Source organism: Pundamilia nyererei, unplaced genomic scaffold (assembly GCF_000239375.1).
Source record: "Pundamilia nyererei isolate P.nyererei 1_Seehausen unplaced genomic scaffold, PunNye1.0 scaffold00272, whole genome shotgun sequence".
Taxonomy (NCBI): Eukaryota; Metazoa; Chordata; class Actinopteri; order Cichliformes; family Cichlidae; genus Pundamilia; species Pundamilia nyererei.
The window spans coordinates 313,901-326,563 of record NW_005187673.1 but is presented as its reverse complement, the minus strand read 5'-3'; the positions used below and the strand labels follow the sequence as shown (position 1 = coordinate 326,563).

The 12,663-nt window shown below is 38.9% G+C and overlaps 1 protein-coding gene and 3 long non-coding RNA genes across 5 annotated transcripts in view; 1 reads left to right on the top strand and 3 right to left on the bottom strand.

Moving 5' to 3' along the window:
* Positions 1 to 3,087: 3,087 nt before the first annotated feature.
* Positions 3,088 to 3,396, bottom strand: LOC102203892 (uncharacterized). The gene is made up of 3 exons (XR_312204.1): positions 3,365 to 3,396; positions 3,230 to 3,286; positions 3,088 to 3,110 (listed from the first exon to the last, which is right to left on the bottom strand). It is a non-coding gene; the product is annotated as an uncharacterized LOC102203892 (long non-coding RNA).
* A 52-nt stretch (positions 3,397 to 3,448) lies between these two features.
* Positions 3,449 to 4,826, bottom strand: LOC102203601 (uncharacterized). Its single transcript, XR_312202.1, has 6 exons — positions 4,803 to 4,826; positions 4,561 to 4,597; positions 4,417 to 4,457; positions 3,757 to 3,799; positions 3,571 to 3,668; positions 3,449 to 3,460 (listed from the first exon to the last, which is right to left on the bottom strand). It is a non-coding gene; the product is annotated as an uncharacterized LOC102203601 (long non-coding RNA).
* Positions 4,827 to 5,523: 697 nt separating this feature from the next.
* LOC102203410 (uncharacterized) lies at positions 5,524 to 6,090 on the bottom strand. Its single transcript, XR_312201.1, has 3 exons — positions 6,062 to 6,090; positions 5,684 to 5,797; positions 5,524 to 5,598 (listed from the first exon to the last, which is right to left on the bottom strand). It is a non-coding gene; the product is annotated as an uncharacterized LOC102203410 (long non-coding RNA).
* Positions 6,091 to 12,048: 5,958 nt separating this feature from the next.
* tp53i13 (tumor protein p53 inducible protein 13) overlaps positions 12,049 to 12,663 on the top strand; it is a 7,880-nt gene continuing 7,265 nt past the window's right edge. Inside the window, exons 1-2 of one of the 2 annotated variants that reach the window (XM_005750399.1) lie at positions 12,049 to 12,102; positions 12,424 to 12,623. In XM_005750399.1, the coding sequence (XP_005750456.1) occupies positions 12,507 to 12,623 (117 nt within the window). In that variant the 5' untranslated portion in view covers positions 12,049 to 12,102; positions 12,424 to 12,506. Of the gene's footprint in view, positions 12,103 to 12,134; positions 12,624 to 12,663 lie in introns of those variants that run through there. The other variant, XM_005750398.2, reaches the window with a different exon arrangement.

Below are 12,663 nucleotides of genomic sequence, written 5' to 3'. Positions count from 1 at the left end.
TTTACAAGAGGAGATGTCAATTCTCGTCACCGTGTTTATGCAACTCCCATCCGTAGCGCACATTTTGTTCTGGAAAGCGAATTAAAAGTCTTACCTTGTCCTTATCTTTGTTCTTGCCCCAGGGCAAATTGAGTTCATCTTTCTGTGCTTCCTCCTTCTTTATCTCCTCGTCCTTACCCGCAGCTGCCAAAGACAAAGATGGGACAGGGTTTTAAGGACCATGTGTCCACATATCGCAATATGGAGCGCAAAACCTGTTCGCAGGTTTTGCGCGAACAAAAGCGCAAAATCTTCGAACAACAGAAGAGTGCAGCTAAAGAAAAAAAACACGTAAAGCTGCAATATATTTTTACCTTCTGACAGATCGAAACTCATTGTGACTATTACTTATGCGCCTCTTCTCTCCGATTCCGAAACAGACTCTGTCAGCGAGCTCTCGCTGCTACTACTTTTCAGGAAATCTGGAGTGACCGACCGCACCTAAGTCACGTGTTCAACACCGCACCACGCCCAGCAAACGCAGTTCGTTCTTGCGGTGAGGTGAGAGGGAGACGTTGTGAGGTAGTGTTATATTTCTTATTTGTGCGTATTTGATACATAACCTTGCTCGCTGGCCTGTCCACCGTCCACCTGCTTCCCCCACATCAGCTGCGATAAGCTCCAGCCCTCCTACCATCCTCCCGGATAGTCCCTCTCCTCTTTATTTCAAGGATGCAACAGTGTCCATGTTTTTCAAAATGACTTAAAAATTTGGATTATTCTGACTACAGAATAGTTTTTAACCCTTCCATGATCTTTTAAAGAAGAGGTAGATCATGTTCATATATGTCTTCTTCTTTGGATGATAGAGCTTTAACCTGCAATTGTGGATGGCACAGTGAACTGTGCTCACAGACAATGATTTCTGGAAGTGGTCCTGAGCCTGTGCAGTGATTTCCATGACCTGTAGTTATGTCACATGCTATAATATTACACATCTAAAACAGAAGATGGCACCAGAGCTTCTGTAACATAAATTTTATGCAATATATTCAGACTTTCTTTCTATTTATTCAGGATTCATTTGATTTATTCATTCACTATATTTGAGTTTTAATTCAATATATACAGGCTTTCATTTAATTTATTTGAGGCTAATTCCATGTATAGATACACATACATATTGGAATCTCAAATACTGTGTGACAATGGCACTGCTGCTTTCTGAAAGACATATAGCTTGTGCTGCCTTGCTCTTAACTCCATGCAGCAGCAAAAGCCATTGGGTCTGGGGGAACACCTGCGCGTGTCACAACTGTGTCCCACTGTAACATAAATTCGGGCAACCATAATTACTGGGGCACATGGTCCACATGGGTCCAAAAATGACACAGCACAACACACATTTAAAACCATATGCTCAACCTAGTAATCAGTGCAGTGCATACCGCTTTCTATGTCAAGGGGTAACAGAGGTGATCAATTGTGGTTCAGCAATTGAATGGAGTTGCTAAAGAATAAAGCAACTCCTTTTATCTTTTATAATTTGTATTTCCTGACAGTAGTTTAGAGTAGTTACATGTATAAAATATTTACATTGTAATTAACTGTAGATATAGAATTTACTGCTTATAATGAAAGCAGCCTCTAGTAGAAAGTGCTGATGCACCAACTAGTAATAATAACGGCAAACACAAACCACAAACATGAATTCATGCTCTTTTATTTCTCAAACCTTTAACCTGTTGTGATCATAAATTGACATTTCCACCACCAATTGACAAGTTTACAACTGTCAATTGTAAACTTGTCAATTTTAAAAACACAAATCTTTTCTCTCTAATCAAGCGGTGTATTTATTTTGTAAAATTTACTCCAATGAAATCATGACCCAAGGTAACATCATTAAAGCATTCATGATTACATTTAAGTGCTTCCATTGTGATGTAGGCCAGATTTTGGCTGATAACTAAGATCTATGAAATCTTAATATTGGTAAGGTCTGGGCCCTGACAGCAGATCCTTTGAGGTGAAGTGACTAGTGGAGTGTGTCGTGCTGTCTCCAGTCTTCTTCGGGGTGCCCATCAGGCTCTCCATGTAGCTGGGACGTTTGATTACAAGGGATGGCTTGGTGGCAGCTGAAGAACTCACAGGATGCAGCTTCAAGGCAGGAGATGTAAGAGACACATTGGGAGTATCACTTGGCTTGGAGCTGGCAGAAGGTCCACCACTACCTGAGGCTGAAATGCTGGTTTTAGAGTGGCTGCTTTGCTCACCATCAAGGTGGTCCTGGAAATGAACATTAACAATCCATTTTGAACATTTTTAGATTAAAAGCTTTTTTTGTTGTTTCTATTGATTTCACTTCCCGAGGAGCCAAAACTTCGGTAAAAAAGAATAACACTAAAATTATTATTTGTCATTTTTCTTTCATATAATCTGATGATATTAGCATGTTACAGGTCATTTTACCTGTTCCTCCCTTTTCTCACTCTCCTCCTTTTTATTTTCCTTGTCGCTGTCACTACCAGAGGAGCCTGAACTGGAGCTTGAGTCCTGCTCAGAGGGGAAGCATTAGAAACTCATCAACTCACAAATATGATTACCAAAATGAGCAGAGACACATTTTTTTTCCATCACACAGGGTAGAACTACCTTCTTTTTGTCTTTCTTCTTCTTGTCTTTCTTCTTTTTCTTCTTCTTGTCATCATCACTGCTGGAAGAAGAACCCGAAGAGGAACTGGAATCCTGGGATGTAAATATGATAGTGAGGTCACACAATCATAAGACGGATAGGAACCAGAGTTTTGAAAATATACAAAGGAGGAGGAGGCAGTGAGTCCACTCTTCTTTACCTTTTTCTTGTCTTTCTTCTTCTTTTTCTTCTTATCCTTCTTCTTCTTCTTCTTTTTCTTCTTATCATCATCACTAGAAGAATCGCTTGAGGAGCTTGATGAAGAAGAAGAATCCTGGACAAAAAACAAGGAACATATTTCATTTAGAGGAATTACAGTAGCTTATAAATAAATAAATAAAGTCAACCTAAAACCTTAAAGTGGATGCCCCCTCACCTTCTTTTTCTTCTTCTTCTTCTTCTTGTCCTTCTTGTCCTTCTTCTTCTTCTTCTTTTTCTAAATATGAAAAAGAAGACTCAATTTAAATTGTGCAATCTTCTATCTTTCATAATTTTGAGTGCGGCAAATGTGTTTGCAAAGACGAAAATGGCAATATTTGTAGATGTTCTTCTCACCTTGTCATCATCACTATCGGAGGAAGAAGAGGAGCTATCATCAGAAGAGCTAGAATCCTAGAAAGTGCATCAGTCAGTCAGTAACAGAAATACACGATTTTCTGTAAAATATATATTTAGACTTTTTCTAGCCACCTTCTTCTTCTTCTTCTTTGTCTGCTTCTTCTTCTTTTTCTTTTTCTTCTTTTCATCTTCACTATCAGAGGAAGAAGAAGAAGATGAGCTGGAATCCTGTAAAAGAGTTGAACAATTACAAGTTTAATTTATTATTATTAGTATATATTATTATTAGTAGTAGTACTGTTATTAGAGTTCTGTATGGGTAGCTGACAATCTTTTACCTTTTTCTTTTTCATTTTCTTCTTTTTGTCCTTCTCTTCCCCTCCTCCTTCATCATCACTCAGGTTGCCATCCTCAGGTACTGCCTCTACTCCCCCTGCTAGACAGGAAACATCATTGCCATCAATACCATTGCCAATGCCATCAATGCTATTTGATCTATGTAAGAGCTAGAGAAGCATACATACCAGCCAATGTAGAGGAGACTTTGCAATCGTCTGAAGTTTGAAGCTGTCATGGGAAAGGAAAGTAACTATTATATTTTTTTCTTCCTGTCATGCCTTTCTATATAAAACCAGGACGTGGTCACCATGATGTGACCACTCCTGTTTGTAGGCTCCCTAAAGCACTGAGTCAGCTGTAAACATTTAATTTTTCTCAACATGGGGAGAAACCAAGGACACTGAAAACTCCTGTGGAATCATCTTTTCAATGAAGCAACAAACTCCAGAGCAAGAAAAATTAAACAAAAAAAAACTGTAGGTCTTCTGTTAGCCACTTGAGGCTGATCCCAAAAACCTGTCAGCTCCATTAATCTCTCTCAAGCTTTTGTCTCTTGTGCACCGTCATCTTTAGCTATCCCGGTACTTCTTATCTAGGCTAGCAACTTGACAGCCACACAATAAATTTGCACTGAACCATTCTCAGCTTTATCATCTTTTCTGAGTCCAACAGGGCAATCATAATATATAAAAGGAACATCATGCAGTCCTTACTTAAACCTGAAACTGGCAACCGAGAAAAATGATCATGAATAAGTTTGCATCGGCTGTCGCTCTTTTGTTTGCACGTATTGAGTTTGTGCATGCAGGTGTAGTGTGAAAAGTATGCGTGAGCAAATATTTCACCTTGCCAGGAACCTTTTCATCTGGTCCTGGAATCACACCACCTACAAAAATGGAGAAAAGGCAACCAAAAGGATCAACATAATGTAAATGTTTGGCTACTGTGATTTATATTACTGTGCACAAGAGCAAGTAGAAAACACTCACCTGCTGCTGACAGAACAATATCGCTCTGCTCTTCATCCTGAAAGAAGACACAGAAGCACACGCACACAGTTAAGCTAAAAAAATAAACTTCACAAACTTTCAAAATGATAAAAGCTGAGTTATTAGGAATCATTTCCTGATAGTGAAAAGCCAGTGAGAGGGCAAATGTGTTCACTGTAGGCGGGTTATCACAGAGCAACAGGACTGATGCTTTTATTAAACACAAACACAAGTTACTTTACTTTTTTCTCATCGTCCTCCTTCTTCTTGTCCTTTTTCTTTTTCTTCTTGTCACTGTCAGAAGATGAGGATGAAGAGCTGGAATCCTGCATTAAGGAAAAGAAACATCATTCATCTTGTTGTTTAAATAAAGAAATGAAACCCCTATGGTAAGAGTTTCTTCTTCATTGTTCATGCCTGGATACTGACTGTATATTTTGTAACATCATATGAATGTAAGAGGACAACAAACATCCACATCTGTTTTACCTTTTTCTTGTCCTTCTTTTTCTTCTTCTTCTTGTCCTTTTTCTTCTTCTTCTTTTTCTTCTTCTCATCCTCACTATCAGAAGAAGAAGAAGAAGAAGAGGAGGAGCTATTTGAGCTGCAGTCCTGTGGAAAAATGAATATATTTAAAACAAAATATCATCAATGAACTGTGATACAGAAATAGAGAAATTAGTCAGTTGAAAATTAAGAACCTCAGGCATTACCTTCTTCTTTTTCTTCTTCTTGTCCTTTTTCTTCTTCTTCTTTTTCTTCTTGTCATCCTCGCTGTCAGAAGAAGATGAAGAAGAGGAGCTATCTGAGCTGGAGTCCTGTGGAAAAACAAATGTATTTAAAACAAAAAAGTCTTAATGAACTTTTAAACACAAGTGAAATAGAAAGATTAGTCACTTGAAAATTAAGACGCTTGGACAATACCTTCTTCTTTTTCTTTTTTTTGTCCTTTTTCTTCTTCTTCTTTTTCATCTTGTCATCCTCACTGTCAGAAGAGGATGAAGAAGAAGAGCTATCAGAAGACGAGGAGCTGGAGTCCTGTGAAAGGAAAAAATATATAGTTAACACACAAAAATCTCTTGAATTAATGAGTTTTAACACAGAAGTAAAATACATTATTCACTTGAAAATTAAGAAACACAGGGAATACTTTCTTCTTTTTCTTCTTCTTCTTGTCTTTTTTCTTCTTCTTTTTCTTCTTGTCATCCTCGCTATCAGAAGAAGAGGAGCTGGAGTCCTGTGAGAAAGGAATAAAAAGTATTCACATAAAATCTATTTGTGTCTGCACATTAACACAGACACATCAGGCAGACAGACACATCGTAGTGATGTTCATACCTTCTTCTTCTTTTTCTTCTTCTTCTTCTTGTCATCTTCACTGTCAGAAGATGAAGAAGAGCTGGATTGCTGTGAGAAAGGAATAAAAATTATTAAGTATAAATCATTCTCTGTCTTTTTCCTCAGAGTTACATACATGTGGTGACAATGGTGAGTTTCACACCTTCTTCTTCTTTTTCTTCTTCTTCTTCTTTTCGTCCTCACTGTCAGATGATGAGGAAGAAGATTCCTAGGACAGAGGACGTATAATACATATTCATTAACATAGTCTACCATACCTACCATAGTCTACCTTTGTCTCTGTCATTTGTCATTTATGGTATGTTGAAATTTGATAGTCTTATTAAACAATTAGTCGTCGTAAAATTTGCCAGTTTTGGAGGGGAAATTAAACCCACTTTCTTCTTCTTTTCCTTCTTCTTGTCATCCTCATCATCTGATGAGCTAAAATCCTGAGACAAATAAAAAAAAATTACAATGATAAGTTTGGAATGTTTTGATGTATTGTGCTCTGTTTTTCACACAACCGAGTGGTTTGGTGGATCGGTACACAGGACCTATATGATTGATTCAAATTAAGAATTTTTTTCTCTGCTAAACATGTACGGCATGTAAATTATGGTTTGCAATACATTTCTCATGAATCTGATGAAATCCTGATGAAAAAACATGTTGGTCGATTAATAAAGCTGTTCTTTATACCACAGGTGTTACTGGAGCGTCGACCTCTTTAGCAATGCATGTATAAAATTACAGACTTGAGTTGTTTCTCACCTGACCAAGATCGTCTGCATGTTTTATTTGGCCATTGGAACCTGGTGAGATTGAATGCAACAAAATGCAATGCATTAGTTTAATCATTCTGGAAACAAAAAGACATTTTGTTATGTAAACAGCTGGTCTACTATGATCACAGAATGTGGGGTTGCAGGATGGTTTAGACATGTTGTTATAAAGGGGATCTAGACACAGCCCCCATTCTGGCTTTGTGAGCTGACCTCAGCACTACTCCACGATAACCCAATGAATGTTCAGTATCTGTTTGTGAACGGCAAATTAAACAAACTAGCCGTTTGATTTAATTGAAATTTCAGGCTCATCGAGCGAACGCTGCAAAGCAGAAATCAAGAACAAACTGTCATCGTGAAATAGCGTAGATCACCTACCAGCCTGAGATATGACGACACTGTCGTGGATATACTCTTTCTCCTTGTCTTTTTTCTTCTTCTTTTCCTTCTCCTTTTTCTTCTTCTTCTTTTTCTTTTCATCCTGCCAGGAAACATTGAACAGCAGTTGTTTCGTAAATGCATTTTTATTTCGCGTGTATTCATGCAGTGTTGCATTTGTATTAATAAAAAAGACTCGGGAGAAGGATTCAAAATCAGACATCAAAACCAACTCACAGTATGCACATCCACGCATAACCATGCATGAGCAGTGATGCATGGAAGCATGCACACAACTGATATGTTACTGTATTCTCATGATAAGACACATAACTTTCTCAGACACAACTCATGGGTAGCTGGATGAGATGCAAAAGATATCATTGTTAATGGGCGTGTTCCTCTCACATAGTTTGTCATTTCAGATCAGGACATTAAAGTCTATCGCCTGTTGAGAAATCATTTCTGCTGCTCTGTATACTTATTTTTGAGACCTTCTACTTCAGTAAGTTAAATAAAGTCACAATAAAGCTCATCAGTTGTTAAGTCCTATCTGAGGTGACCCACTAGGTGGTTAACTGGTTGTTGCTTTGTGTCTTTGACCTTTGTCTTTTTATCTTAAAATCATGCAATAGCAAAATAACTGGCTTTTCCTGAGTCTCCAGTCTTTACACCCACATCATGTCATCATATGACTGCAGTCATCTAAAAGTTGCAAAATTGGAAAACTAGACAAAACTGGAATTGCGAGTCATTGTGTGCTCCTTGAGTTATTTTAAGAGCTGAAATTGACAAGAGCAGGGAGAAGACTGGCGTGCTTATCTATCAGTTTGCTGAGAGACAGGATAAAAATGCAGTTTTTAGATTCAATCCACCCTAAATATTCACTGAACAGACAACATCTTTAGACAGTATCCTCACTGGAGGCAGATACATAATTAAATGGGACAATCAATCCCATGTGAGCCGATTTGAAATTGTGCTTCCAGCTAAGGACTTTGCTGCTTTTCGTAAGGATTTACATAAACAAAACTGCAAAACTCTCCAAGTGTTTGGAAGGGTATTCACATAAGCAAACATCAATTAATGACTGTAAGCAATGTTGTCATGACTAAGTCATGTAATGGCAGCACCTGGTAAATGACAGGTTAGAGCAGGCATGGAGCTGCAAGGGAGTCGTGTTTTTCTACTTGGTAATAAGCACATACAGAAGCTACATGTGAGCAAGAAAACCCTGGAAAACAGACCAGTCACATGATCACAGAAATTACACACTTATTCAGATTTATTACATTAGAATTGAAGGCTCTAGATCAGCCATCAATCATTACAACTTACTTCTGTCGAGGGTCTGCTGTTGTGTTTGACTTTGTGTCTCATGTGTCAACATACAGAGAACAAAAGCGCTCTGGACAGCCCTCACAAAACTCTTTTGGATGCTTGACCTTAGCAGGAGCTTTTAAAAAAGGCTCTCAAAGACCCATCACAGGATCTGTGGTTAGGTGTAAATGTGTGTGTCATGCATGTGGGTGTGCGGGTAAAACTGCTTTGTCACTTTATCAGCAAAACTACAATTTACCAATAAACACAAAGTGCTCTGCACGGATGCATCAGCAACATTTTGGTGCACACTTTTGCTCGCACTGACTAGTTAAAAATGCCCCAGTGTTACAAGTGGTGTGTGACAAACTGTGACCTCCATATCAAATAGTGGTTGGAAATAACACGAGGCATTCGGTCTGAAAGTTGAAGTGGCTGTTCGAGAAGTGTTTTTCTTCCATGGCTCCACATGTGACGATCGCATTTATTTCGATTTCTGTTGAACAAATAGTTTTCCTCTTGAAACCCTGATCAGCACATGCCAATCTGCAACTTACCTCACTATCACTGTCTGAGGAGCTACTGGAGGAAGATGAAGATGAAGAAGAGGAGGAGCTGGAGCTCTGTTAAGAAAGAAGGAGAATATTAGTGCTTAATTTTACGTACAGAAGTTTATGTAAACAATCTTTTGTTTATGAAACGATACATGAGAAGGAATGAGCCATGGCCAACACGCCCCAGTGAGTTTCTGTCATACGAGGGCAAGTTGTGTCTGTGACTGCATATGGGAGAGGCCCTTCAGGCACTTGGCAACACACATAAAGGAAAACTCCACAAACAAGCACACATGCACACACCTATCCCTGCTATGTCGTTAACCACTTGTGCAACAAGCGACAGTTGAGCCACACATGGAACAAACGATTCTCTCCTGTTTGACTGTACTCCACTCCTCTGTAAGAAGCTGTAACTCATGATTTCAGCACCACATGTGCTCCCGTCAGGACAAATCCTTAAGAAAACTGCTGAGTTAACTTAGCAGATACCAGAAAATATTTACAAACAAAAAATTCCAAATACAATCAATACCGTTTTCATCGGCAGTTCACTTTACTGAACTCTGTCACACTTACTTTCTTCTTCTTCTTTTTCACCTTCTTTTTCTTCTTTTCTTTCTTGCCGATACCCTCATCTTCGCTGTCTGGAGAACTGTCAAGTGAATACATCTCCTGGTAAACACAAGAGAAGTAGATGTGTTATCTTCAGTGGGGAAATTGAGCCTGTGAACAGAGCTGCTTTAATTGCTTCACTATCATTAGATAATGGAGAAGTCACAACGTGTGTGCTTTGTTTCTCCTGCTCACCTCATCTCCTGTTCCTGCAGGTTTCCCGATCTGAGTCTTGTCTCCCTGCGTCTTGGCCAGCTCCGCAGGCCCTTCTACTTCAGCCGGGGGCTGCGAACCGCCAGAGGGCACCGCTGCAGGCTGGACGCCTGCAGTGTCTCCTCCACCTGCAGTTAAACAAGTGAGGTGAGCAGTGTTACAAATATCTGCCTGAAAGACATCGATTTTTCTGAACGCTCAACTAATGAGTAATCTGTGTATACAAACATCTGTCTTATCAGCCTATTTTTAACATGCACTTTTAATAAAATATTAAAATAAATAAAAAACACATATGACAGCATAATATACCAGGACTTCCTTGTTATCCAACTTTCTTAAAAGGACAGCCAGGTTAAAACAAAGAAATTAAAAATCAGTCATCAACACCAAAACTGTGCCTGCATATACTTTATAGTTGGCTATAAATCAGTGAATACTCTAATAATTAACAATTTGGGGAAGTGCCACACCCCTGACAGCAGGAGAAAGGTTTAAAAAGAGCCTGCTGTCTACAAATATGAAGCGGTAGGAGTGCATCAGCTGAAATCTCCCTGCAGCGATTATTCTGCACATTTAAAAAGCCATTATGCAAAAATAAATACATTTAATCCACACTTTTCAAACTGTAAAAGAAAAAAAGAAACAAGGCAGTTAACAAATAGCAAACCTTTGAGGAGGGTGGACTCCATTTCAGTCCAGTTCTCTCCTCTTTCCAGGAGTCCAGGTCTCATCTAACAAAGCCACCTGATCACATTTATAACAAGGTGTGGGTGTGTGGAGCCCTGGGGTGGAGAAACAGGGAGGGCCAAAAGCAGAAACTTCCCCACATCAGTTTCAAAATAAAGGTCACTATAAAAGAAAGTCACCAATCAGTTCTGTCTGTTATCTTTTTTTTGTACCCACTACTTATTTTTCACCACGAAAAGTTCACGGCTGTCTTTTAAGAGGATATCTGATTATCTGATCTAATTCTCTAAATTGTATTTATTTGCCTCAGTCTTATTCAGAAAGCTGCTTACATACATTGTATTTGACTGTCACCATCTGTTTGTGTTATGAGACTTACTTAGCTTGAAAGGCTGGTTTACCTGTGCAAACAGGTGGTGCTAGTTTTATGACTGGAATGTAGCCTGTGGGCATTATCTGCATGAATTAAAACATTTGGAAAGTGTTGCAGGAGGATTGCCATTGCTCTAGCAGGTCAAAGCAGGGAATTATCAAAAAAAATGTTTTAACTATCCATGATTCCAAAATGTAGGAATAGGTTTAGAGGAATAAAGCTCTTTGCCTTTAATGTGGAGCATTAAAGGAAAAAATAGAAAGAGAGAGAGAAGTGATTTAATCATGTTGCTGCTATGTCGCCTCCTAGAGGAGGATCATGGTTAACTTAAAACCACAACATTCTGCTAAGCAGGGGTGTTCCTGGGCCACATACAATCTTTTTGATCTGGAGTGAGAAAAATAAAAATAAACTGAGAAACATTATTTAAAAAGGAAGGATTTGTGTTATTAAAATTTTATTAAAGTGCAACAAAGTGCATTCTGAAGATGTTTAAATGCTTAGAAAAACTAAAACCATGAGTCCAAATGCAATTTGCCCCATTCAAAGTTTTGCCAAATGCTAGAATGCAGTAAAATGCAATAGTGCTTTCCGAAAGTCTTTCAAAGGTTTTTTCCCACCCATTTTCAGTCCAGTTCTTGTACAGACCCTTTTTAGAGGTTTCTTTTTAAACCCACTTGACGCTGAGCTGTGAATTATTCAAGCATAAAAAATGTACCTGAGCATTTAATGCCCTTCAAGAGGCCCGGAGAGGAATGGGCAATGTAAGAAATGACAAGAAAGCTTGGCTAAGAGAGTTCAGGCTGTTGTAAAGAATAAAAGTGTTCATCTCAAATATTGACTTTCATATATGTTATTATCATACAAAGTCTTTTTGCCTTATATACTTTTTTCCATGCATATTTGCACATCTTCAATAAACCAATAAAGTGAGGCGTGGCTCAGAGGACTGTAAGGACTTTACTGCAATTTTCACACTTAGCAGTTAGTCAGCGGGACAACACAGGCCCTTTCACTGGTCCCCGAGCCGCGTGTTTGATACCTCTGAATCTGTTTCTTCGTCGCTTCCGTAGTACAACTGGTCAGTGAAGTTAGCTAAAAAGGCTACAGGCTTGAGATCCGGAAATGGGGGCTTAAATAAGAGCGAAATGAAGTCCCACAATACCACTTGAAGATTAAAAAATAATAATCAAAATACATTTTAAATATATATATATATATTTTTAAATTCCTCTTGAATACAACTAATGTGTGGAAAGAGAAGCAACTTTAGGTAAGGTCAACGGAAGACAGCAGGTTTATTTTGAAATTTATCCGGAAGAAGTTACGGCGTGTAGCTGTATCTTAGGTTGTATACCAAACTCTGGCGAAGGATAGAAATACGCTTTCTTTTATTTACGTTTTTTGTGTTTTAAATCACGAGTTTGTCAGTCTAGTTTAACTTCATAATGTAGAGGAGCTAGCTAACGCTCGTTTGCTAGCGGAAAGCCGGCACAGAGGGACGGTTACTTTGTTGACCCTCATCCGTACTTCTTACCGCTCTTTGGTCATGTTTCTGTACCCAACACATTTTCTGTTTTGGGGCATTTTAAAGGGTCACTTCTTCGGCCACTCTGTACGTGGAGGACCTACGGTGCGCTATGACTTCTAGCTAAACTCGACTGACTGGTCGTCGTCATGCCGAGAGAAGCGACGTCCGCTCCGCTGACGGTGACTGTGCTGGCAGTGCTGTGGGTCAGTGTGGGTCGGTGCCATGTCTTCGGATCTCTGGGGCAAGGATGTGATAATGGAAAGGTAACAGTCTCACTACCTGTGTGTGTCTGCTGGTGTAAAT